Source organism: Canis lupus, chromosome 16 (genome assembly GCF_048164855.1).
Source record: "Canis lupus baileyi chromosome 16, mCanLup2.hap1, whole genome shotgun sequence".
NCBI classification, from domain to species: domain Eukaryota; kingdom Metazoa; phylum Chordata; class Mammalia; order Carnivora; family Canidae; genus Canis; species Canis lupus.
In genome coordinates this window covers 56,207,735-56,230,882 of record NC_132853.1, presented here as the reverse complement: position 1 = coordinate 56,230,882, position 23,148 = coordinate 56,207,735, and the positions used below count along the sequence as shown (strand labels likewise).

Genomic DNA, 23,148 nt, shown 5'->3' with positions numbered 1-23,148 from the left:
GGCACAAGGCAGCGGTGCAGGGAGCCTGCCCACCTACCCTGGTCTGCAGTGAGGGTGTAGTAGCCGGGGGCCACCTTGAGCTCGTGGAAAGCCCCCTGCTCCACGTGCTTCTCTGTCAGCTTGAGCAGGGCCTGCTTGGCCGAGCGCGGCGCTGTCAGCACCGTGTCCACAATGGTGTGGTCCTGCCTGGAGTGGGGCGGGAGGGTTAGGTGGGAAGTGTCAGGCTGGCCACTATGCTGGCCCTTGCCCACCCCCAGCCCTGCCTGTCCTCTCCCCATCAGGGGACAAGACGCCGTGCAGCAAAAGGTGCAGGGTCTTCAGAACAGGGCAGTCCTGGGGGCCCATGCTGGCCCCACCACCTCATCATGAGCCTCAGGGTCTTCATCTATGAAATAAGGCCCCTCCCGAGAGCCCCCCTGCCCCAGCCACACTCCTACAGGTGGGATCCCAGAAGTAGATGCAGGACAGAAAAGATGCTAAGGGCATGGGCGCTAGAGTCAGACAGCCTGAGTCCAAATCCTGCCTCCATTTCTCAGTAACTCGGTAATCTTGGGCAAGATACCCAACTGGGGGCTGCCCCACCCGTGTGCCTTCAACTCACTTTTTCCCAGAGTTGGGCTGCTGCCTGCGGAGGACAAAGAGGGGACCGTGAGCCACACAGTGTCAGAGGTAGAGGCACACTCTGCTTGGGGGGTACCCCTAGAGTTGGCAGTATGGGCAGCTCCCCCCACCAACCCTGGGCACCAACACCCACCGGAATTTGGTCTGCTGGATCTTGTGTGTGTCTGTGATCTGTCTGTACACCTCATTCAGCTGCCAGGCAAGGAAAGGCATGAGGCTGGCGCCCTGGGGAAGCCTCTCTACCCAGAGCCATCCAGGCCCAGAGGACATGACTGGCTGGGGACATGCACACGGGCGTGCACATTGCCCTGTCCCCTTCTGGAAACATTCACAAGGATGACCCCAGGCCAGGCACATATCCAAGGAAGCCCCTCTTTCCTACTTGGAGAAATCCAGGTTCTATGGCTGCTTTCCCCCTGTTCTCCCTCTACTGGGATCACGCCCAGGCCCAGAGATGCCAGCTGCCCCAGGGTCAGCTTCTTTGGCCCTTACATTTTCCTCCACCTCCTGGCGCAGTTGGTCACATTCTCGCGTGCCAGGCTTTAGCAGGTTCTCGGTGCATAGGCGGGCGAGGCGCAGGGACAGCCCATAGGGCACTAGGGACAGGCAGGGATGGGTGTCATCAGCTCCCTGTACAAGCAGGCACCCTGGGAGCCCCCTCCAGGAGCCGTGCTAGGATGCGGGGCAGCAGGGGGTTGGGGGGCATGGAGCTGGGTGGCTGAAACCCTGAGGCCTGTAGCACCATCAGGAAGGGTAGAAGGTGGCCAAGCCTGTGCCTGCACCCGACACCCAGAGAAAGCAGGAACGCTGTGATCTGAACCCTGGAACAGTGATAAATGTGCCCCAGGCCCCAGGGGCACTGCCAAGAGCCACTGTGCCAAGCTCCGGCCCTCACCCAGCTCTGTGGGGTTGATGCTGGAGGTGTGGGTGGCAAAGCCAGGCCGCTGCACGTTGTTGGTGATTTTCCATCTGACCATGTCACGTCCCTTGAGGTTCCCGCTGCGTAGCATGGGCGTGTCCAGGTGGTCGGAGGCCATCAGGTTCTCCCGCAGCATGTAGTGGTCCTCCTTGAAGCCCACCATGTGACCTGCATGACAGGGTCCTCAGCATAGGGCCTCACCTTACACCCTCCCGGCCAGACCCCCTCAAGGTGGGAGTCCAGGCCTCGTGGCTCTGTTCCAGGTTCAGCCACTACTTCCCCTCCACCCTATCTGGGAGAATGAGCGGCCAGAGTCCTTGCCGCCCCTGCAGATGCTGGACCAGTACCTCGGTTGCAGCAAGGAAGAAGTGCCAGGCAAGCCTAGAAGACAAGGTGGGGGAGGGGGGATGAGGGTTGGGACAACTGCCCGAGCGCAGGTAAGCCCCTCCAGTCACCCCCTCTCCATGCCAATTGTCCAGAGGGGCACCAGTGCCTTCCCTAGACACCGGGACATCAAGGAAGTCAAAGGGATCTAGGTGTGGAGCACCTAGGGTGAGGACAGAGGGTGATGGGGCCAGAGGATTCCCAGTTGGTGGGACCCTGGTCCTGCCAGATGATCTGTAAAGTAAAGGATCTATGATCGAACCCATTTGAGAAGCACTGAATTCATTCCCCATGCCCCTCTTAGGGTTTCACTATGCGTACAACTAGATCAAAGGCTTGGAGAAGTCCCGCAGAGAAGAAGCCTCTTCTTCAAATGTATTTGATCATAGTTGTCTTTTTTTCTTTATAACACATACTAACATCCCATAATATTGGGGCTATTACACGGTATTTCCCTGCTCCTACGATTCAGTATTCCGTGCCAGGCCACCCTCCGTGCTTTCCTGCCTCTTATCTTTTCTCCCCAGGGAGACTATCCGCTCCTGGCTCCTGGCGCAAGGCCCTTTCTTCCCTATTGGCTCCCATGGCTCTTTGCATGTGCCTGACCTGAGGGTAAGTGGTCTCAGGTATGGGCCACTGATGGTTGACAGAAGCAGAGGGCTGGGGTGGGGAGGGCACTAGAGCTGGGCGGAAGACGTGGGTTCACCCGGCCTCTGCCACCTATGGAGACCTTGGTGGGGAGAGGGGGTGGAGACGCTGGGGTAAGTGGGGACCCTGGTGGAGGGTGAGGACCTGGTGGAGGTAGTGGTCCCTAGTGAGGGATGGGGACCCTGGGGTAAGTGGGGACCCTGGCAGGGGATGGGGAGGGAGCTCCCACCTTGCAGCAGGCACAGTACTTCCAGCAGAGCAGCAACAGCAGTGCCAGGAGCAGCAGGAGGAAGATGAGCAGAGGGATGAGCCACCAGAAGGACCTGGGTGGGCACTCTAGGGACGAAGGGGAGGAAGGAAAGGAAGAAGGCGATGCCCATTCCCCCTAGGCCCTGCCGGACCGCCCGCTGGCCCTGTCTGCAGGCTCACCTTTCTTCTTGTGCACCAGGACAGTGCTGTTGGGCCCCGGGGTGCCGTCGCCCTCCACGGTATAGCTGTATGTGCAGTCATCCTCCTCATCCCGGAAGGAGCAGTGCTCCAACACCTCCTCTCCTGCACCCACAGATGGTCAGCAGGGCACCCCAGGCCTCAGGAGGTGTCCTCTACTCTGGGGCCCACTGTTCCCATTGCACATCTCCCTGGGGGAGCATGCAAGTCCCCTGGCACAGGGCCAGGGTGAGGAGGGGCACTGCCCTGTCCCTGCCTGGGAGCATCAAAGGCTGCAAATCTGTGCCCCACGCCCACTTCCCCATCCTGGGTGTCACTCAGGAACTTGGCTTCTAAAACACTGATCTGACCTGCAGGAGAGGAGGCTGTGTGCCCCCATGGCCAGACTATGTGCCTCTACTGTGTTCATATCCCTGCCCGGCTATCTGCTCCCTGCCCAGGCCAGGTTCCCCCTCCCCAGACTCTTTGGCCCCTACTCAGCTGTGCATCCTGCTGGGGTCCGTGTGTCCTGACAAGCCCGCGTGTCCATGCCCAGTCGGTGTGCCCTATGTGCATTCTGTGACCTATCCCCAGTCTGGAATCCCTCTCTCTCACCTGCATGATCTCAGCGTGGATTGTGAGCCTTCCGCCCAGCTCTCCAGCCCCACCCAGATGAGTGACACACCCTACCCATCGGATGCCCTTTGCCTAGGTTCTTAGCACCCGGTCCTCAGCGCTGCATCACACCTTTCTTAAGCTCGTCCACCATCTTGACCTTGAAGCTGCACTCCTCGCACTTGCGGCCCTTCTTCTCACCGGTGCCCCAGGCTTGGCACTGCACACAGGAGCGCAGGTCCTCACAGAGGCCCAGGCGGATCTGGGTAGGGGATGAGGGGAGACCGGGACTGTGTTGGGTGGCTGCCTGGCCTGCTCCCCTAACCTCACTCACACCCCTGGCCGGCTCCTATGTCACCAGGCTCAGCGCCTCCTGTCTGTCCTGCCCTGTGTCCAGGGTTCCCATGCCAATACCCCAGTGATCTTGGCCTCACCGCTGAGTAGTTGATCTCACAGGTGGTGTCCGTGTAGAGTGAGTGCTGGTTGCAGTGACAGCGGCCGCACTCACAGTAGCCACGCCCATTACAGATGCCCTAGAGCAAGAGGGGACACCAGTGAGGCGCTGGGACCCCCATCCCTGCCCTAGAGGGTGGGTGGTTCTGGCTAGGGTCCCTTCTGCCGCCCTACGCTGCCCTCCTTGTGCCCAGGCCTACCCCACTGCTGTCGATGCAGGTGGCATTGCTGAGAGGACAGTCACAGCTCAAGCCTGTCCAGCCAGCCTCACACACACATTGGCCCATGGAACACCGTCCCCGGTCTGCAGAGGAGGGGAGGGATAGGAGAGGAGAGCCACAATCACTCCTGTGGTCCAGGCTCCCCATCTGCCAGGCAGGGCCTGTGGTGGCTGAGCTTGATCTGGGATTTCTCCAGCCAGGGGCAAATCCATCTCTTCCTCAGTTTCTTGGAATCTCCTTCCCTCCATCTTTTTGATTCCATTCTCCCTTCTACTTTCTACTCTACAGCCAGAGTCATTATCCCAAAACACAAATCCAATCATGTGTCTCTAATGAATTCTGGCCAATGCAATAAGGTAAGAAAAAGAAAAAAAAATAAATATCAGAAAGTAAGAAATAAAACTGCCATTATTTTAAATATTAGGAACATGGGGCACCTGGCTGACTCAGTCAGTGGAGCACATGATTCTTGATCTCAGGGTTGTAAGTTTGAGCTCCACAGAGGGGGTTTTAAGTAGAGATTACTTAAAAATAAAATCTTAAAAAATATTAGGAACATGTCACAAAATATCAAAAAGAATCTGCAGAAAAAAAAAAGAATCTGCAGGTAAATTACTAGATTTCATAAGTGATTTTACTAAAATGGCTGGATACGAGGTCAACATACCAATAGCTCAAAAGTGAAATCAAAACCTCCAATGATTTGCCAAAGCATGAAGTCTAATATCCTTAGAACAGAATAAGGGTTGATTAAGTAGACAGCCTACAGGCCAAATCCAACTCACTACCTATTTTTGCTAAAGTTTAATTGGAATACAGCCATATTCACTTGTTTCTGTGTTGTCTACAGCTACTTTCTGCTACAGTGGCAGAGCTGAGTAGTTGTGACAGAGGCCATATGGCTCATAAAGCCAAAAGTACTTACTTTCTGGCCCTTTAAGAAGTTTGGACTAGACTAGAACTGGATCCACCCTGGACTAGAACCCAAACCCCCGCATTCTGGTCCTGCCTCCTTCTCCAACAGCCTCCACCTCCCCTCCTGTCTCACAGCTCAGCCTGTGTCAAATGTCTCTCTTCTTCCAGATGTACTGGGTTCTCCTTTCATTTCTCTGAGCACACTTAGGGATGGAGAGCTGACAAGAAGGAATGGCAGACAAAAGCAAAAAGAGAGGAAAGCAAGGGCTTGACCTCTAGTGACAAGTAGATAGGTGGGGCTTAATAAGTATTTGATGACTGGATTTTCGTTCATTCTCCTCCATTCAACAGGTCAATCCTTCCTATGGCCCCTGTGTGGGATCTGGGAGCCCTGCCCTGCTTGGAAGCCCTGGCATGCTGCATTAAGCCCTGTGGGGCTAGGATGGACAGGTAACTCCAGGCCCTGCTTACTGCAAATTTGCTATCTTCCGAGAAAGGAAAGAAGGTAATGACATATACCACCAACCACTGAGGATTCAGCTGGATGGGACCCATCCTAATGAGATGGGAGAGTGGGGATGAGGGTGGGCACAGACTACAGGACACCAGGGGGAGTGGCATGAGGCATGAGCAGAATAACGCACTGGTGGGGCCTTGAGCACCAAGTATGTAGAGGTGAGAGGTCCAGGTTGCAGTGGACTTGCGGGGAGGCACTTGGGAAGTCCCAAGGGGGGTTAGGTCCAAACTTGGGGATTCTGACTCCTGGCCTGGCCCTCCCACCTGGGTCAGGATGCAAGAGCCATTGGGGTGGGTAAGGGCCTGGGTACTCAGGTCACCCTTGCTGTCCTGAATCACCCCTGGTTGCCAGGGCTGCTGAGCTCACCATTACAGAGGACCCCCGAGGCACGGGGACACTGGAAGTTGTCATACTCGCAGAATGGACCCTCATAGCGGCCTTCTCCATAGCACACACAGTGGCTGCATTGGCACTCGCCACGCCCAGAGCACGGCTTGTCTTCGCCCTCCCTCAGGCAGGGCTTTATGTCACTCAGTGAACCAGTGGAGCAGCTGCAGGTCTTGCCACTCCTAAGGGAGGAGCCAGTCACTTCCCCACAGCCTGAGACAAAGGCTGGGGTGTTTATCATCCCATTTTACAGATGAGGAAGCTGAGGACCTAAGAGCACCTCAGTGGGTTCAAGGCATACAGACAACAGCGCCTGACCTGAGACTCAAACGTCAGTCCCAAGACCCTCCCAGTGTCCCTTCCTCAAGTCACCATGGACTTGTTCAGTGTCTTGAAGCTTTAAAAGCCCTCACGATCCTTATTTATGAGCCCATTTCTGACTAGGTCACATGTGTGCATGGTTCAGAATTCTAAGGTACAAATGGATGGAGTGAAAAGTAAGTGTCCCTCTCATGTCTGTCCAACAGCCAGTTCCTACACCGTGCTGGCCACCACTGTCCTGATTCTTGCGCCTTCCCTAGAGATATTCTTTACCTCTATGTATTTCGAAGTGCTTTGGACTGGATCCACCTAACAACTGGGCATGCCCCTCTCCGAGCCTTTCTACAACCTGCCGTCCTGTCCCCAGCCTGGCATACATGGTGTGTTCCACAGCAGAGCCTTACAGTGGCCAGGGCGTCCTGGCAGCCCCCGGGGCTCCCGCACACTCACCAGCCCTCATTGCACACACAGTGTCCACACATGAAGTCTCCGTGGTAGCTGCAGCGAGCTGAAAGCACCTCTTTTTGCTGGAATGAGATCACGGTGGGGTGTAACGGGGCCACTGGACACTTCTGCTGCCTCTGCCCCTTGGGGCACCCCGCAAGGCAGATATAGCCACTGAGGCGCTGCTTCATTCCTCAGGGCCCCATGGCAATTGGCCAGCCCTTCCCTCCCACCTGGAGGGGCTGCATCGTACCAGCTCACAGGGGCACACGTCACAGATGATGCCCACATCCATCCTGAGGCCATCTGAGAAGGAGGGCTTCAGGTGGATGTTGCCCTTCTGGTCCTCCTCTCCCAACTGGCACACGTGAGTCCCATCCACAAATTCCAAGGCCCTCAGCTGCACCTGGTATGTGCCCTGCAAGGACCCCACATTGACAAGGGGCATCTATGGCCCTTTCACTCATCTGAGCATCCCTCTGAGCCCTGTGCTGATTTATCCCCACTCTGCAGACGAGGACAAGCTATGGAAAGTGCCAAAGTCATCCAAGTGGCTCATCCAGGGGGCTTCAAACCCAGGCCTGTCTGACTTTGGAGGCCACACTCTTTTCTATTATTATTACTTGAAATTTTTATTTTAAATTAAGTAATATCTATGCCCAACGTGGGTATCAAGCTCATGACCCTGAGATCAAGTGTCAGTCAGGAGCCCATAAAGGCCACGCTCTTGAGCTCTGCTCACACAGGTCCCCCTGCAGGGCCTTGTCCCCAACCTCCGCTTCCCAAAGCCTCCCAGAGGCATACCACTTCCCCACGCTGGATGTGAAAGGAGCCGGTATTTGTCTTTTGGAACATCCTGGAGGTGACCTCTGTCCGCAGGCCTCGGGGACTTTCCAGGGCCCGGATGTCCAGGTTAGAACGAATGCGCTGAAGGAAGGCAAGCAATTGATGGTCTGGGTGGGGGAGCCAGGGCTCACCCACTAGGGCCTGGCCTGGCTGGGCTCCACCCACTTTGCATGGAGGACTGAGGCGTAGTGGGGGGTCAGGGGGGCAGAGCCTGTAGGAACTTGCGGCCAGGCTAAGGCGGGTGCCTCAGGGTCCCGAGGGAACAGCGCAGGCCCTTCCTCACTGCCCTGCCCTGTTTCTCAACCTTTACTTAGGACACCTTTTGCCCACTCTGCCCCTTTCCAGCCCTGCCCCAGGAGGGCTCAGACTGGAGCCCACGGTGCCCCTCACGTTGATGGCTTCCTCCAGCAGCTCCACAATGTTGGAGGAGTCCTCTTGCAGCACCCCAAGCGAGGAGACGGGGAAGTAGGTGTGCAGCTTCTGTAGGAGAGAGTGCCAGCCCAGGGCTAAGCCTTCAACAGTTGTCACCACTTCACTGAATTTGGGCAATGGCTTGGGATTATCCTCACTTTGCTAATGGGGAAGCTAAGGCCTGGTGTATTCTAGAGCCTGCCCTCCTCACCCCTACCTGGTTGGGAGTTGGGTTGGGGGATGGGCACATGAACTCCCCTTCCCATCAGAGTCCACCCTTGGGGGAGCCAAAAGTTTGGAGAAGGAAAAGAGGAAGAGGGGGGGATGAGAAGGCAGGGAGGGAGGGAGGAAGGGAGAGAAGCCCCCTGGACTTCCATCCCACGCCCACCCCCTTGCCCAGTGAGGCCTCAGCCCCCCACCTCATAATAGCTGTAGGAGTAGTTGGTGACGGCGAAGATGGGGATAATGTTGTGTTTGCCAAGCAGGCGCACCAGGGTGGGTACTGATGGATAGTCCTGTGTCTTGTACTGGGTATAGGTGCCCGAGGTGTCCAGGTGGCATGCCTCATCATTGCGGCTCATGATGCCAGCCAGCACGTTGGCACCATCGGCCTCATAGTGGAAAGCTGACTCGGTGGAGAATACCAGCAGGTGGGTGCTGTCGGGGCGCCAGCCAATGTCCCTCTGGGAAGGACAAGGAGGGGAGGAGGCCCATCGAGCAGGCTGACTACTGAGGACAGGCATTGCAGTGTTGCCTATGACTGAGAAAGCAGGTCCCCAACATGGGGTCGCTAAGCCACAGGATTCACAGCACGCCACTATCACGGAGGATGCTCGTGACAGCACGTGAGCCATGGCTCTGGGCACAGCGATGAGGATGCGGGCAGGATGCAGGCGGGGTCTGCACACGGTGGTTACCACCCAAGACCCGAGCCAGCTTCACCTGACTAGTACCCCCAAGGCTTCAAAACCACTCTGTGGGAATATTTGAACTGCGTGGGAAAATGCACACAGGCAATATTAAATGAGAAGCCTGGTTAAAATAGATACAGCTGTGTGTGGCAGTTCGGAAATATATGGGGTGATTTGGAAAGCTATGTATTACAAGCGAAAATGCTCATGGTACTGTCACGTGGGGGAAAAAAAGCAAGTTTCAGAATTATAAGTACACTGATTGCAGCTATATAAAATAAGGAACAGGGAACAAAATATGCTGGTGGGATGTCAAGTGGTAGGCTGGCTGGTTGTGCTGAAATTACAGGCAATTTCTGTCCTTTGTCTTCCAAATTGTTTATAAGACGGGTATATTATTTTCAAAATGAAAAAATTGCTGTGCACATAAAAACTGTCCTCTTCAGCTGCCCAGTGCAGCTGGAGACTGGGGGGTCTCCTGGAAGACTGGCATTAGCACAGAGATTGATGGTAGGCTGGCTTCAGGGCACAGAAGATTCCAGAACCTCAGAACTCATGTCTGCTTCGCCAGCCAGTCTTTGGGTCACGGCCTGGCACCAGAGCAGGTTAATGGGCAGCTCATGTCTTTGCAGAGAAGCACAACCCTGGTCTAGGCGGGCAGGGCTCTCCCCGGCACTCACCGTGCACACGGCCACCTGCAGGATGGCATCAAAACCTCCTTCGGGAGCGTCCAGGTTGCCTGAAATCCGCTCTCCCAGCAGTTTATTCCGAAACTCCTCCAAGTTTTCTGTCAGGCTGATAACATTTTTGAAGGAGAAGGGGGGGTCGCTGTTGGGCCAGGGCTCCTTCAGCCTGGGCAGAGGAGAAGGGAGACAGAGTCAGCAGGGCAGCAGACCCCAGGCCCCTGTGTCCACCCTCTCTGAAAGTGTCCCATGGGCCTGCTGCCACCAGAGCCCTTGTGGGTGCCCCTGGTGAAGAGGAGGCAAGTCCCGTGGCCGGGTGTGGCTGGGACCCCTGCCCACTACATCACTCACTTCTCAGGCCTCATGTCTGTCTGAGGGACGCTGACTTTGTCCACAAACTTTCCAAATCCAATGGTGTAGTCGTTGGTGAGCTGGCTCAGGACCTGGGCTGGGTGTCAACAGGGAAAAGAGGGGGCAGCTGAGCCCCAATGCCCCCACAGCAGCACAGAGGCCAGGGGCTGGCTCGGGAAGGTGGAGGAAGGGTAAGCTTCTGTCAATCCCTCGTGTGTGAACATTGGTTCATGCTCATGATGGCCCTTGCTCTGGGTGCAGATGAGGGGGGACAGGCCTCGGGGCGGGGCAGAGTCAGGCATGGGGCAAGCCGGAGGGGGCACCAGGGGGCTGGACCAGCGGGCTGCAGGGCCGGGGAAGAACTTCAGCCTTGTGGCCATGGTTGTGCTCCTTGTCAGGGCCAGAAGGCTTGGCTGCTCACCCAGCCTGGGCCTTTTCTAAAGTCCTGAGCGGCGGGTGACTGGGATCTGGCCGGGATTCCCACTTCAGAATGGATGGGGAAGGAGTTCTTGGGGGGGCTCAGATGTCCTATCCTTCCCTGTGGCGTGGGTGCAGCTATCTTGAGCCCTGGCCTCCCGAGCAGGGGCCCAGCAGGCTAGGGGAGGCCACCCTCTCCATTCCCTACCTCACCATCCTCTACGCTGGCCCAGACATACCCAGCCTTTCCCCCATCTGCTTGAGGTTGTCCAGATCGTCGGACATGGAGTTGGAGAAGTCCATGAGGATGTACAGGTCCATAGGGCTCTCCCTGGGCTCGAACACCAACAGCTCAAAGTGCTGCTCCTCGCCTGGCCGCAGCCGGGCCCGCAGCCCCTGGGGCGACACCTGGCTGCGCCGCAGGGTCTTGTTGATCTCGATCTCCTGTGTCCAGGGGAGGGGGACAGCTGGCTGGAGGGTCACTCCAGGGACCTGATGGGGGAGCCTCTCAGCCTGACCAGAGGGCACAGCGGACCCCTGTAAACAGCCAGCCTCAAGTATGGGTGGGCCCACTTCCCTTGGCCCCCACTCCGGGCACCTCTGTGATCGTGAAGCTGCTCTTCATGACCACCACGCTCTCCCACCGGCAGCCCGCAGCCAGCAGCTCTTCCTGGGTGTTGCAGCGCCGCTCCTTGAACATCTGGCCCAAACAGATGGGGTCACGGGGGGCAGTGCTCATCCCCTGGCTGTCCCAGCCCTGGATCTATCCTGACCCTTGCCTGTTCCACACCCGCCTGGTCTGAGGCTGGGCTGAGGGTGTGGCAAGCATGGACTCGGCCAGAGCCCCGGGGTGGGGCACAGCGGGGCGGAGCACCCAGCTTGGGGAACTGGCCAGGGCAGGCGACAGCAGCTCACCTCATCCACACAGTAGGCGCAGTCTCGGTCCACGCGGATGCACTCCGTGCAGCTCTTCACCTGGGCCCTCTTGCAGCGGTTCGCTGGAGGGCAGAGATGCGCAGACCCACTGAGATGAACCTCACCAGTGACCAAGCCCTTTCCTATATGCATCCTCCTTGGAGAGAAGTGAGGGTTCTCTCCCACTTTACAGAGGAGGACGTGGAGGCCAGTGGGCGGGTGGTCTGCCCAGGGAGCCCAGCTCGGGGAGAGCCAGGTCTCACACCTGAGCTCCCCACTCAAGTCCAGAGGGAAGGATGGTGCGGGCTGAGACAGAGGTACTGGCTCATTCGTGGGTAGGGACACCCTGGCTGTCCCTCCCTGTTCCTCCGGGGGACAAGAGACTATGTTTGTCTTGTTTAATGCTGGTTCCTGGTGCCTAGCCCAAGCCCGGCACACAGCAAATTGTTAGTAAATGAATGATGGAAAGTGCTAGAGTTTCCTTAGGGGTTATTGGGATTCCCTTTGGTTCTGTTCAGTTAAAGTCACAGTGAGGACCTACTGTGTGCACTCAGTGCACACGGTGGTGGGGGTGTCTCCTGGGCTCTGGGCGATGATGCACTGTCAGTGTTTTAAACTGGCTTTGCTGGGGCCTCGCGGGATTGCCCATATTCCCTCCACAGTCTTGTTCAGGCTATCAACACAGCCTTCTCTGACAGGCAAAATTTCATCAGTAGGAGCTGGCTCCACACTGCAGGCACTCAGAGAGAGCAGGTGACGGATGTGTCACCTCCAAATTCCTAAGTAAAATCTTTATTTTATTTTTTTAATATATTTTTTAGATAATTTATTTATTTATTCATAGACACACACACACACACACACACACACAGGCAGAGACACAGGCAGAGGGAGAAGCAGGCTCCATGCAGGGAGCCCGACGTGGGACTTGATCCAGGGTCTACCAGGATCATGCCCTAGGCTGCAGGCGGCGCTAAACCGCTGTGCCACCGGGGCTGCCCTAAATAAAATCTTTAAAAAAAAAAAAAAAAAGAATTCCAAAAGGACAGGGATGCCTGGGTGGCTCAGTGGTTTGGCGCCTGCCTTAGGCCCAGGGTGTGATCCCGGAGACCCTGGATCGAGTCCCGCATCGGGCTCCCTGCATGGAGCCTGCTTCTCCCTCTGCCTCTCTCTCTCTCTCTGTGTCTCTCATGAATAAATAAATAAAATCTTAAAAAAAAAAAAAAGAATTCCTCCAAATTCCCATTAAAAAACTACCCTGCAAGTGCCTGAGTCCTCTGAGTGGGCAGCTTTTCCCTCCTCTAGAGCAGGTCTTCCTCCCTCCGTGCTCTGGGCCACAGGCTCAGGCTCACTGCTCCCCAGCCCTTGAAGTGGGCCGTGGCTGTTTGTTGAATGGCCAAATGAGTGTCGGGGTAAGACACCCTGTGGGAAGCCTCCGTGTGAGGGCAGTGCCTTGAAAGGGGTGACCCCGCCCAGAAGGGCACTGTAGAGGGGTGCCAGACTTACCCATTTCCCCGGGGAAGCTGACAGTCATCAGGACTGCCAGCAGCAGCCAGGTCCATGGGTGGGGACTCAGTCCTGCCATCCTCTTCCTCCTGTATAACAGCAATAACAGACATAAGACGTTCCACAGCCCAGGTGCCTGCCAGTTCAGAGCTCCAGCATTCTCACCACAGAGGGGTGGAAACTGACAGCTTCAGTGACCTTCTAAAGCCAGCCAGTCTGCAAGTGGCAGGGTCCAGGGCCCCCAACTCCTTTTGCCATCCCTGGAGTGACTGGCCCCAAAGGCCTACACCTGCCCCAGGGAGGCCCCACCCTCTGGTCACTGAGGACTGCGGGCTCTGAGCTTGTCCTAATGCCAGGTCTCTTGTGCTGGTCTCGTTGAGGGCAGGGCAAGGCTTATTCCACCTTTGCTTTCAGATCCCGGTGGGCCTGGGTCAGGTCTCACCTGACAGGGGGCCACCCCTCGAGGGCCTGGCTCTCTACCCTCCTGGCCCCTCTCTGTCTTGCTCTTTTGATGAAGGCGGTGGGGCCAGGAGGAGGGGGTGCCCTCCCAAGGTCTGGTGCCTGCAGAGGGGAGCGGGGAGCTGGCTGCACTCAGCTAGGCTGTGCAATGACTGCCTAGCCCATCACTGGTGGGGTCCCCTGCCCTGCCCCCTACCCTGGCTGCACCAGAATTGAGTTTTTGGGGTGCCTGAGCAGATCATCCTTTCAGAATTTAGCCTGGAGCTAGATGGCAAGCCTCCCTGTCTCTGTCTCTGTCACACACACACACACACACACACACACACGCACACTGTCAGCCTCCCCAGGAAGACTGCCTGCCTCTGGCTTGCTACTACACCATCTCAGCTCATTGGTGACCTCAGGGCAGGCACTGGCATCCCTGAGGCCTTTTTTTTTTTTTTTTTTTAAGATTTTATTTATTTATTCCTGAGAGGCACGGAGAGAGAGAGGTAGAAACACAGGCAGAGGGAGAAGCAGGCCCCCCGCAGGGAGCCCAATGCAGGGGGTGGATGCTCAATCCCCCTACCCGGGATCCCACCCTGAGCCAAAGGCAGCTGCTCAACCACTGAGCCACACAGGCGTCCACACTGAGAGCCTTTTATTTATTTTTATTTTTTAATTTTTATTTATTTATGATAGTCACACACAGAGAAAGAGGCAGAGACATAGGCAGAGGGAGAAGGAGGCTCCATGCACCGGGAGCCCGACGTGGGATTTGATCCCAGGTCTCCAGGATCGTGCCCTGGGCCAAAGGCAGGCGCCAAACCGCTGCGCCACCCAGGGATCCCTGAGAGCCTTTTAAAAAGATGTGGCCAGGGCACCTGGGTCCCTCAGTGGTTGAGCATCTGCCTTTGGCTCAGGTTGTGGTCCCGGGGTCCTGGGACCCAGTCCCGCAACAGGATCCCTGTGGGGAGCCTGCTTCTCCCTCTGCCTATGTCTCTGCCTCTCTCTGTGTCTCTTAAGAATAGATATATGAAAAATCTTAAAAAAAAAAAAAAAAAAAAAACGATGGGGTGGCCTGCTGCCTCGGGAAGAGAAGGTACTGGCAGAGACACCAGGCCTGCAGAGCTGAGGGCAGACATAAGGGCCCTGGCTTCTTTCTCCAGGACCAGTCCCTGCATGCTCACTGGCTTCCTCCTGGGACCGCTCCTCAGTCCCTGGCCTGCGGGGCAGCAGCAGCCCCAGGCTGTGCAGACCTAAGGCCCTCCCAACTAAGCTTCCCTCTAGGTTTAGGGAAGCTTGTGGAAGGGGGCAGGAAGGCATAGCCTCCCTCCCCCTAAGGCATGTGGCTCCCAGGAGGCCACTAGCAGCCCCAACACATCCACAGGCTGGGGAGGAGCTGTCACCTCTGAGGGACCTAGGGTAAGGGAGCCCTGAGCCAGCCAAGGTGGAGGAGTCTCTGGGGGAAATGACTTTTCTGCAGCCTTGGGGTGTAGGCACCACACCCACATGCTACACAATACAGGCTGCAAACTTGGACCTCCCGGGGGCACCATAACACACCAGGTTTGGGCACTGGAGGGCTGAACCCTGCTCTTACTCACCCTCCTGAGCCCACAGGGCTGGGCACACAGCAGGCAGGCGCCCAGCACTTCACCTACGTGATTGGTATTTCCTCTGCCCGGGAATCCAGGGGGGGATGATTGCATTACCCCCACTTCCCAGATGAGGAGACACAGATGGGGCACAAGGCTGCAGGACTTCTTCATCCCACAGCCAGGAGTCGGGGAGCTCCAACCAAATGAGGGCCATCCAGACCCCCCCGCCCCGGCGTTAACCTCCATGTTATCCTCAGAGGCCATAAGATGGCAGTTAGGGGGCTGGTTATGCACTCAAGAGTGTCTGGTTTGACTCAACTTGTGTTTTAAAAGTTTTAAAAGTAGCTGTCAGTATTAAAAACAATGAGATTTCACGGAAAAGTTAGGACTATGGGCTTACCGGAAGTTGTGGCCGCAGGCTGGGCCAGGTACTCAGGACTTGCACTCCGCGGGCCACCCCGGGAGCTCTTCCAGAACCACAGTCACGCTTCCTGCCATCCCACAGGACCCCTGCTTAGCACACCTGTACCTGCCACCACAGCCCCCGCCCCTCCTGCCTTCCCATCCCCTGGCCCCTTGGCTGTTCTATCACCCAAGGAAATGGGGGCCAAGGAGACAGGCACCCCTTCCTCGCCGTCCCCCAGCTCTGCTTCTTCTCTCAGCCCCAAGGATGGACACAGACTCTCAGCCTTCACTTCTAGCTCAGTCAGATCCTCGGGCTCTGGGTGTGGCAAGGTCATGGCAGGGTGGGAAGGAGCCCAGCCCCGCTCTCCGAAGCCATCAAAGCCATTGGAGGTCCCTGCACCACAGCCAGAGGGCAACCAGGAGCTGAGTGGGAAAGGGGGCAAGCACTGGAGGAGGGTGAAGCGGTGGGCCTAGCCCCGGAGGCAGCTGACTGAGGTCAGGAGGGCTTCCTGGAGGAAGGGTGTCCTGAGATGACTTTGGGAGGAGGGCAGGCATGTACTTGGCCAAGAGGAGAGTCAGGGACTCCCCAGATCTCAGCAGGCATGTGCTTGGCCCAGAGGGGAATCAGGGACTCCCCAGGTCCCAGATGGACCATGGAACTGCACACAGCAGGCCAGGCCCGGCCAAACATGGAGATCCTTTGCGTCTGGGTGGCCGCTCCCCTCACCTTCTTTGCAAACCCCAGTGGGCCCAGCCCCGAAGGCCTGCCAGCCACTGCCTAGCCTCTGCCCACCTCTCCCGCACACCCACCCCACGCTCAGGCCTCTCTCCCTGCGGCCCTCCAGCCCCGAGGGCTCAAGACCAAGCGCCTTCTCCAGCTCCACCGCCCGGCTGCCCCCAGCCACCCCCTGGGCACACCCTGGCAGCCCGGCATCTGCCCCGGCCGATGGGGCCAAGGCCTGCCAGCCTTTACAAAGGGAAGAGCTGAGCAAACAAAAGCCACCCGGCCCTCCCGAAAGGGTCCCCGGAGTTGGGGTGGGCACTCACTTTGCCCTCCTCGCCCCCGGGGCCCAGCCTGGACGCCCAGCTCAGGCGGTCCCGGGGCACGGGAGGCGCGGGCGGGGTGCAGCCCGGCGACCCCCGACTGCCCCGCCCCGCGCCCCGCGCCCCGCGCCCCGCCCGCAGCCCCCGGCGCCCGCCCGGGTCGGAGCCGACCTACCTCGGCGCGGCCTCGCGCCCTCCCCGCGCTGGGCTCCGCTCGGCTGCTCCCGCTGCGGCGCGGGCGAGCCGGGGACGGTCCGGAGGGCGGCGGCGGCCGCGGGGGGGCACCGCTTTATGGGCCGGGCCGCAGGTGGGAAGGAGGCGCTGGTGAGTCAGGCCCGTCGCATTCCTGCGCGCGGCGCGCACCTGTCGGGGCAGGAGCCGGGGCGCCGCCGCTGCCGGGCCCGCCCCCCGGAAAAGGCTGCGGCTCCCGCGGCGCCCAGCCCGGCGCCCCGACCCACGGCGGCGGGGGCGGGGGAGGAGCCACCCCCCCCCCCCCCCCCGTCCAGCCCCGGGCGCCGCGCCTCCCCCTCCTGCGGGCTGCCCGGCTGCCCCGGCCCGGCGTGGCCTCCCAGCCCCCTGCCCCGGCCGCCGCCCGCCCACCTCCCGACGCTGCGCCGTGAGCAGCGCCACTGCCCCGACGGCCGGCGACCGTGCGCGTGGCTTCCGTCCCTGCGGGCGCGAGGCACCGGGCCAGGGATGCCCCGGCCCCATCTGCCATCCGCCGGGGCCGCGCAGCAGCCCCCTCCACGTGTGTGTCCAGCGGGAGAGCCCAGTAAGGACCGCGCCCGAGTGTCCTCAGGCAAGGTTCTTAAACCTCCTTCCAAGCTAATACCCATCAAGGGGCCAGCACCGACCTGATAGCGCGCACTCACGTTGTTAATAGTTGTTCTTGACAAGCCGGTTCACGGATCTGACCCCTGCCTGAGATCTTTCAAGTGCCACACGTGTTCAAGCTGGAGCCTCTCAAGTTGCTCCATGACCTCGACTTGGTCTACTCTGCTCCCACCTGCCAACGAGGTCACACAACACCCCGTGGGTAGCCCTGCCCAAACCATGCAGCTTCAAGCTGCCGCCACGCTTTTGCTGGAGGCTGGTACCTCTGCTCCAGGTGTCTCTATCCTCCCTCCCCTCTGCCCCCAAACAGCCTGATTTATCCTTCCTGTACTTGAAGGCATTGTGCTGATGTCACATGCCCCAGAGAGCCTCCTTGACTTCCCTGCACTACCCTTAGTTGCATTATGGGTCCCTGTAGCTGGTAGCCCCTGCCCCCGCCCCCCCAGCCCAGGGCATGGCTTTTTCTTGTCATTTGCCCACTGGCTTGAAATGATCTATTTAGGGGCTTCTCTTCCCCGCTAGACAGTGAGGCCTGATGACTGACACTCTCTAGCCCATCTTTTTTTTTTTTTTAATTTTTATTTATTTATGATAGTCACACAGAGAGAGAGAGAGAGAGGCAGAGACATAGGCAGAGGGAGAAGCAGGCTCCATGCACCGGGAGCCCGACATGGGATTCGATCCCAGGTCTCCAGGATCGCGCCCTGGGCCAAAGGCAGATGCTAAACCGCTGCACCACCCAGGGATCCCTAGCCCATCTTTTTATTTCCAGCACCTAGCACAGTGCCTGGCACATAGCGGATGCTCAATGAAAGTGTGGCTGAAACCAAATGGGATTGCCACACAAAGCTTCCCAACTGTCAGCGCTCTCATCTGCCAGCTGCACTGCCAGCTCTCAGAGTGATCACGGGAGTAGGTGGGACTGGATATGGAAGTGCCATGGACACACGAATGTTCCCTGCAACTGTATGAGCCACAGTCACCCTTGCCACCTTGCTCTGCACAGGCCAGGTGCTTGGAGAGGCTGGCTCCTAGATTTGGAAGCACAGTGGCAGGAGCCCCAGTTTGGTTGAGGCACTCAGGTCTGGGCGTGCCAGGCCAGCACAAGTACCCAGGGCCTGGGCTACTCCAGTAGGTGCTCAGTCCACTCTGGGAAATATGAGCTCAGAGAGCAGCCCGCCAGCACCATCCATTAGAGGGCTTGGGTAAGTGATACCCCACTCCACCGGGGGTGGGGGAGTGAGGCACCCTCCTGGAGAAGAAGACCCAAGCCCTGAGGCAACAGAGCCACAGACTCACTGGGCTTAGCAGCCCTTTCCTTTCCTCTCCTCATTGTCAGAACCTTCTAAACATGATTAAGAGGTTTGAAGATACCCCCAGAAGAATGAAACACACTGCCTGTTGGCTTCCTTTTTTTTTAATTTTTTTTTTAAAGTAAGCTCTATGCCCAACATGAGGCTTAAACCCACTGCCTTGAGATCAAGAGTCCTTTGCTCTACTGACTAAGCCGGGCAAACACCCTCTGCTTAATGATGGGCCTCCAAAGTGGACTGTTTATTCTCCAGCCTGATGATCCGCTATTTTTGTGTTTGACAATGAACATCACTTATTCTAGAGTGGGACGTGTTTTTACAAATAAGTTAAATGATAAATAGTGGATATGTGATCCAAAAAGTCTGGTGCCCATTCTAAAGACCTATTGTCAACCGCCTCTCTAACTGACAGAGAGGCCCCTCAGGTGGATAGTTGCTAGGCCTGGTCTCTCCCCAGGGCCAGGGGATTGCTCAATAGGCTACTGTTTTTTTTTTTTTTTTTTTTTAAATTTATGATAGTCACAGAGAGAGAGAGAGAGGCAGAGACATAGGCAGAGGGAGAAGCAGGCTCCATGCACCGGGAGCCCGATGTGGGATTCGATCCCGTGTCTCCAGGATCGCGCCCTGGGCCAAAGGCAGGCGCCAAACCGCTGCGCCACCCAGGGATCCCCTCAATAGGCTACTTTTAAATTATTTTTCTCCCCAGGCGCACCTGGATGGCTCAGTCAGTTGAGCATCCAGATTGAGTCCCACATTGGGCTTCTTGCATGGAGCCTGCTTCTCCCTCTGCCTATGTCTCTGCCTCTTTCTCTTTGTGTCTATCATGAATAAATAAATAAAATATTTAAAAAAATAAAAATATGGGCAGCCCAGGTGGCTCAGTGGTTTAGCACTGCCTTCAGCCCAGGGCCTGATCCTGGAGCCCAGGGATCAAGTCCCACCTCAGGCTCCCTGCATGGAGCCTGCTTCTCCCTCTGCCTGTGTCTCTGCCTCTCTTTCTCTCTCTCTCTCTCTCTCTCTGTGTCTCTTGTGAATAAATAAAATCTTTTAAAAATTTTAATTAAAAAAATTAAAAATAAAAGAAATTATCCCCCCCTTTTTTAAAGTTTTTTTTTGTAAGATTTTTATCTTTTTATCTCAGTGATTGAGCCACCCAGGTGCCCCCCCTACCTTTTCAAAAAAATATTTTTATTTATATATTTGAGAGAGAGAGAGAGAGGAAGAAAACAAGCAGTGGGGAGGGGCAGAGGGAGGAGGGAGAGAGACCAGCAGACTCCCTGCTGAGGAGGAAGCCCAATTTGGGGCTCAATCCCAGGATGGGGAGATCAAGACCTGAGCTGAAGGCAGACAATTAATCGACTGAGCCCCTCAGGCGCCCCTCCCCGAACCTTAAATTTTGAATATTGGCAAGCATACAAAAAAAGTTGAGAGTACAAAGATCACTTGTATTTTTTACCACCTAGATGCAAGAGTTAACATTTTATTTATATATGTTATATATTTATACATCTTTTTATTTGAATTTAAGTTTTAAGAGACCAGGACATTTCATCTCTCGATGCATGCATCTCCCAAGAACAGCCCCCCAAGGGATGAGGATGTTGAGTGGCTGCCTTTGGCTCAGGGCGTGAGCCTGGAGTCCCAGGATCCAGTCCCCCAGTCTCCCTGCATGGAGCCTGCTTCTCCCTCTGCCTGTGTGTCTCTGCCTCTCTCTGTGTCTCTCATGAATAAATATATAAAATCTTAAAAAGAAAATGAACACAAATGTCTTACTATCCATGATTCAGTCCATATTAAATTTTCTTAATTGTCCCCAAAATGCCTGTTATAACCATTTGCTTTTTCTTAAGCTTTCTTTTAACCATTTCCTTTTGAATTTGAGTCCAATCCATTGCATTTGATTGCTTTATATCTTGATCTCACTTTAGAAGTCTCCTCCCCTTCCCCCTACGTTGACTTTTTTTTCTTTCTTTTTTTTTTTTTTTTTTACCATTGACCTTTTAAAGAGACAGGGCAGTGGAGCTGCAGAATGTCCCAAGATTGCTCCTTAATGCTATCATTGGAATTGATTTTGTGTGTTTTTTAGCCTCCTGTAAACTGGAAGTTATGGCTAAAAGCCTGATTAGCTTTAGGCGAAAGATTTTTGGCAAGGATAGTTCTAGATGGGGCTGGGTGTGTTTTATTGGGTGGCACACAATATCAGCTGCCTCACTGTTAGAGATTATTAAGGAAGTGACTGCCGTGTCTCTCCATTGTAAAAGTATGTTATTTACTTTGTGATTAAGAAGTAAGGTAGAGGGGGTGATTATGCTTTGTCACACTGCCCGCTTCCCAGCAAACTTTCACTGAACGGTTTTCATCAGCATATCTTGTTGATCTTTGCCTGAATTTGGGGGTTGAAGAATGGTGATTTTCTGTTTCTACATTAATAGAAGGGATCCTTCTTTAAAAAAAAGTTTTTAAAATTTATTTATTCATGAAAGACATACACAGAGAGCGGCAGAGACATAGGCAGAGAGAGAAGCAGGCTCCATGCAAGAAGCCTGATGTAGGACTTGATCTTGGGACTCCGGGATCACACCCTGAGCCAAAGGCAGACAATCAACCTCTGAGCCGCTGAGCCACCCAGGTGTCCCAGAAGGCATCCTTCTGATTAAACAAACAAACAAACAAACAAACAAACACAAAAACAGGGCACCTGCGAGGCTCAGTGGTTGAGCATTTGCCTTTAGCTCCCGTAGTGGTCCTGGGGTCCTGGGATCCAGTCTCACATCGGGTTCCCTGCAGGAAGCCTGCTTCTCCCTCTGCCTCTCTCTGGGTGTCTCCCAGGAATAAATGAACAAAATCTTAAAAAAAAAAAAAGCTCCCTTCATCAACAGAGGATGAACGATGTGCCTCCAAAAATATAGGATATGGCTGACTCATTCAGTAGAGAATGTGACTCCTGATCTTGGGGTTGTGAGTTCAAGCCCTGCATTGGGTATGGATGCAGAACCTACTTTAAAAAAACTAATTAAAAGAAAAATCCCAGGCCCCCAAAATATAGGATAAATGCTTCTTTCTGGGTTCTAGAGACTTTTACTTTGTTTTTTTTAATTTAATTTAATTTAATTTAATTTAATTTAATTTAATTTAATTGTTTAAAAATTTATTCATGAGAGACAGAGAGAGAGAGAGAGAGAGAGAGAGAGAGAGAGGCACAGGCAGAGGAAAAAGCAGGCTCCATGCAGGGAGCCCGACATGGGACTCAAACCCAGGTCTCCAGGATCACACCCCGGGCCAAAGGCAGTACCAAACCGCTGAGCCACCCGGGCTGTCCTTTACTTTGTATTTTTATTTATTTTTAAAAAGATTTTATTTATTTATTTGAGGAGAGAGAGAGAGAAAGAGAGAGAGCGTGGGTGGGCAAGAGCTGGAGTAGGGGGGAGGGGCAGAGGGAGAAGGAGAAGCAGGCACACCACAGAGTAGGGAGCCTGATGCAGGGCTCCATCCTAGGACCCCAGGACCATGACCTGAAATAAAGGCAGATGCTTAACCAACTGAGGCACCCAGTCACTCCAATTTTACTTTTTATTTATTTTTTATTATTTTGTATTTTATTGAACAAGTCTGAAATGTAAAACTAAAATAAGACTTTTTTTTTTTTTTAAGTAGGCTCCATGCCCAGCATTAGGCTTGAACTCACAATCCTGAGATCAAGACCTTCGTGGAAACCAGGTCAGACGCTTAGCCAAATGAATCACCCAGGCACCCCTAAAATAGGACTTTAAGGGGGCACCTGGCTGGCTCAGTCCAGAAGCCTCATGTTGAGGGTAGAGATGATTTATTTATTTTTAAATGTTTTATCTTTTTTTTTAATTTTTATTTATTTATGATAGTCACAGAGAGAGAGAGAGGCAGAGACACAGGCAGAGGGAGAAGCAGGCTCCATGCACCGGGAGCCCGACGTGGGATTCGATCCCGGGTCTCCAGGATCGCGCCCTGGGCCAAAGGCAGGCGCCAAACCGCTGCGCCACCCAGGGATCCCGGTAGAGATGATTTAAAAATAAAATCTTAAAAAACAATAATTCAGACTCTAAGAATGTTGAATAGTAAAAGGGGCTGAAGTCTTATTCACAATTCAGTAAGTAGTAAACTAGGAAAATATGTAAAACCCGGGAATTAGGAGTCAAAACCTGTTTGAGACTTAAGGGAGGTCCTGGGTTTTTTTACTACCGAGATCTCCTTTCCACTAAAGCCTATACAAATAAGAGTGTCAGTTTATGAAAATCTCTGAATTGCACAAAACCCCATTAGGGAGGAGAACTGGCCAGTTTGCAGCAGAGATGACTGGGCTGGGCTGGGAGGAGGAGGGTGTTGGAGGGCGGGGACCCCGCTGAAGGCTGCTGCTCAGGTTGGGGACCCATCGGTAAGAGGGTGGTGGAGGTTAGTGCATTCACCAAAAGCCTTTGCTTTCTAGCCTAAGTTTCTAGGATGCTAATGCTTTCCTCGAACAAGGTAGAAACATTTTTTTTTAAAGATTTTTTTTAAAAGATTTTATTTATTTATTTATGAGAGACATAGCTAGAGAGACAAGCAGGCTCCATGCGGGGAGCCCGATGC

The 23,148-nt window shown here is 55.1% G+C and overlaps 1 protein-coding gene across 5 annotated transcripts in view; it reads right to left on the bottom strand.

Annotated features, from left to right (window-relative positions):
* ITGB4 (integrin subunit beta 4) overlaps positions 1 to 16,741 on the bottom strand; it is a 30,099-nt gene extending 13,358 nt beyond the window's left edge. Inside the window, exons 1-25 of one of the 5 annotated variants that reach the window (XM_072781578.1) lie at positions 16,575 to 16,730; positions 15,351 to 15,441; positions 12,912 to 13,000; positions 11,406 to 11,488; positions 11,089 to 11,190; positions 10,730 to 10,934; positions 10,074 to 10,170; positions 9,720 to 9,891; positions 8,548 to 8,811; positions 8,108 to 8,197; positions 7,676 to 7,798; positions 7,125 to 7,289; positions 6,878 to 6,954; positions 6,086 to 6,288; positions 4,267 to 4,370; positions 4,048 to 4,146; positions 3,746 to 3,875; positions 3,002 to 3,124; positions 2,802 to 2,908; positions 1,888 to 1,921; positions 1,517 to 1,708; positions 1,114 to 1,217; positions 755 to 813; positions 602 to 625; positions 38 to 186 (exon numbers count right to left, since the gene is read on the bottom strand). In XM_072781578.1, the coding sequence (XP_072637679.1) occupies positions 38 to 186; positions 602 to 625; positions 755 to 813; positions 1,114 to 1,217; positions 1,517 to 1,708; positions 1,888 to 1,921; positions 2,802 to 2,908; positions 3,002 to 3,124; positions 3,746 to 3,875; positions 4,048 to 4,146; positions 4,267 to 4,370; positions 6,086 to 6,288; positions 6,878 to 6,954; positions 7,125 to 7,289; positions 7,676 to 7,798; positions 8,108 to 8,197; positions 8,548 to 8,811; positions 9,720 to 9,891; positions 10,074 to 10,170; positions 10,730 to 10,934; positions 11,089 to 11,190; positions 11,406 to 11,488; positions 12,912 to 12,990 (2,785 nt within the window). In that variant the 5' untranslated portion in view covers positions 12,991 to 13,000; positions 15,351 to 15,441; positions 16,575 to 16,730. Of the gene's footprint in view, positions 1 to 37; positions 187 to 601; positions 626 to 754; positions 814 to 1,113; positions 1,218 to 1,516; positions 1,709 to 1,887; positions 1,922 to 2,801; positions 2,909 to 3,001; positions 3,125 to 3,745; positions 3,876 to 4,047; positions 4,147 to 4,266; positions 4,371 to 6,085; positions 6,289 to 6,877; positions 6,955 to 7,124; positions 7,290 to 7,675; positions 7,799 to 8,107; positions 8,198 to 8,547; positions 8,812 to 9,719; positions 9,892 to 10,073; positions 10,171 to 10,729; positions 10,935 to 11,088; positions 11,191 to 11,405; positions 11,489 to 12,911; positions 13,001 to 15,350; positions 15,442 to 16,574 lie in introns of all 5 variants that reach the window. The other 4 variants (XM_072781574.1, XM_072781576.1, XM_072781577.1 and 1 more) reach the window with 4 other exon arrangements.
* Positions 16,742 to 23,148: the final 6,407 nt, after the last annotated feature.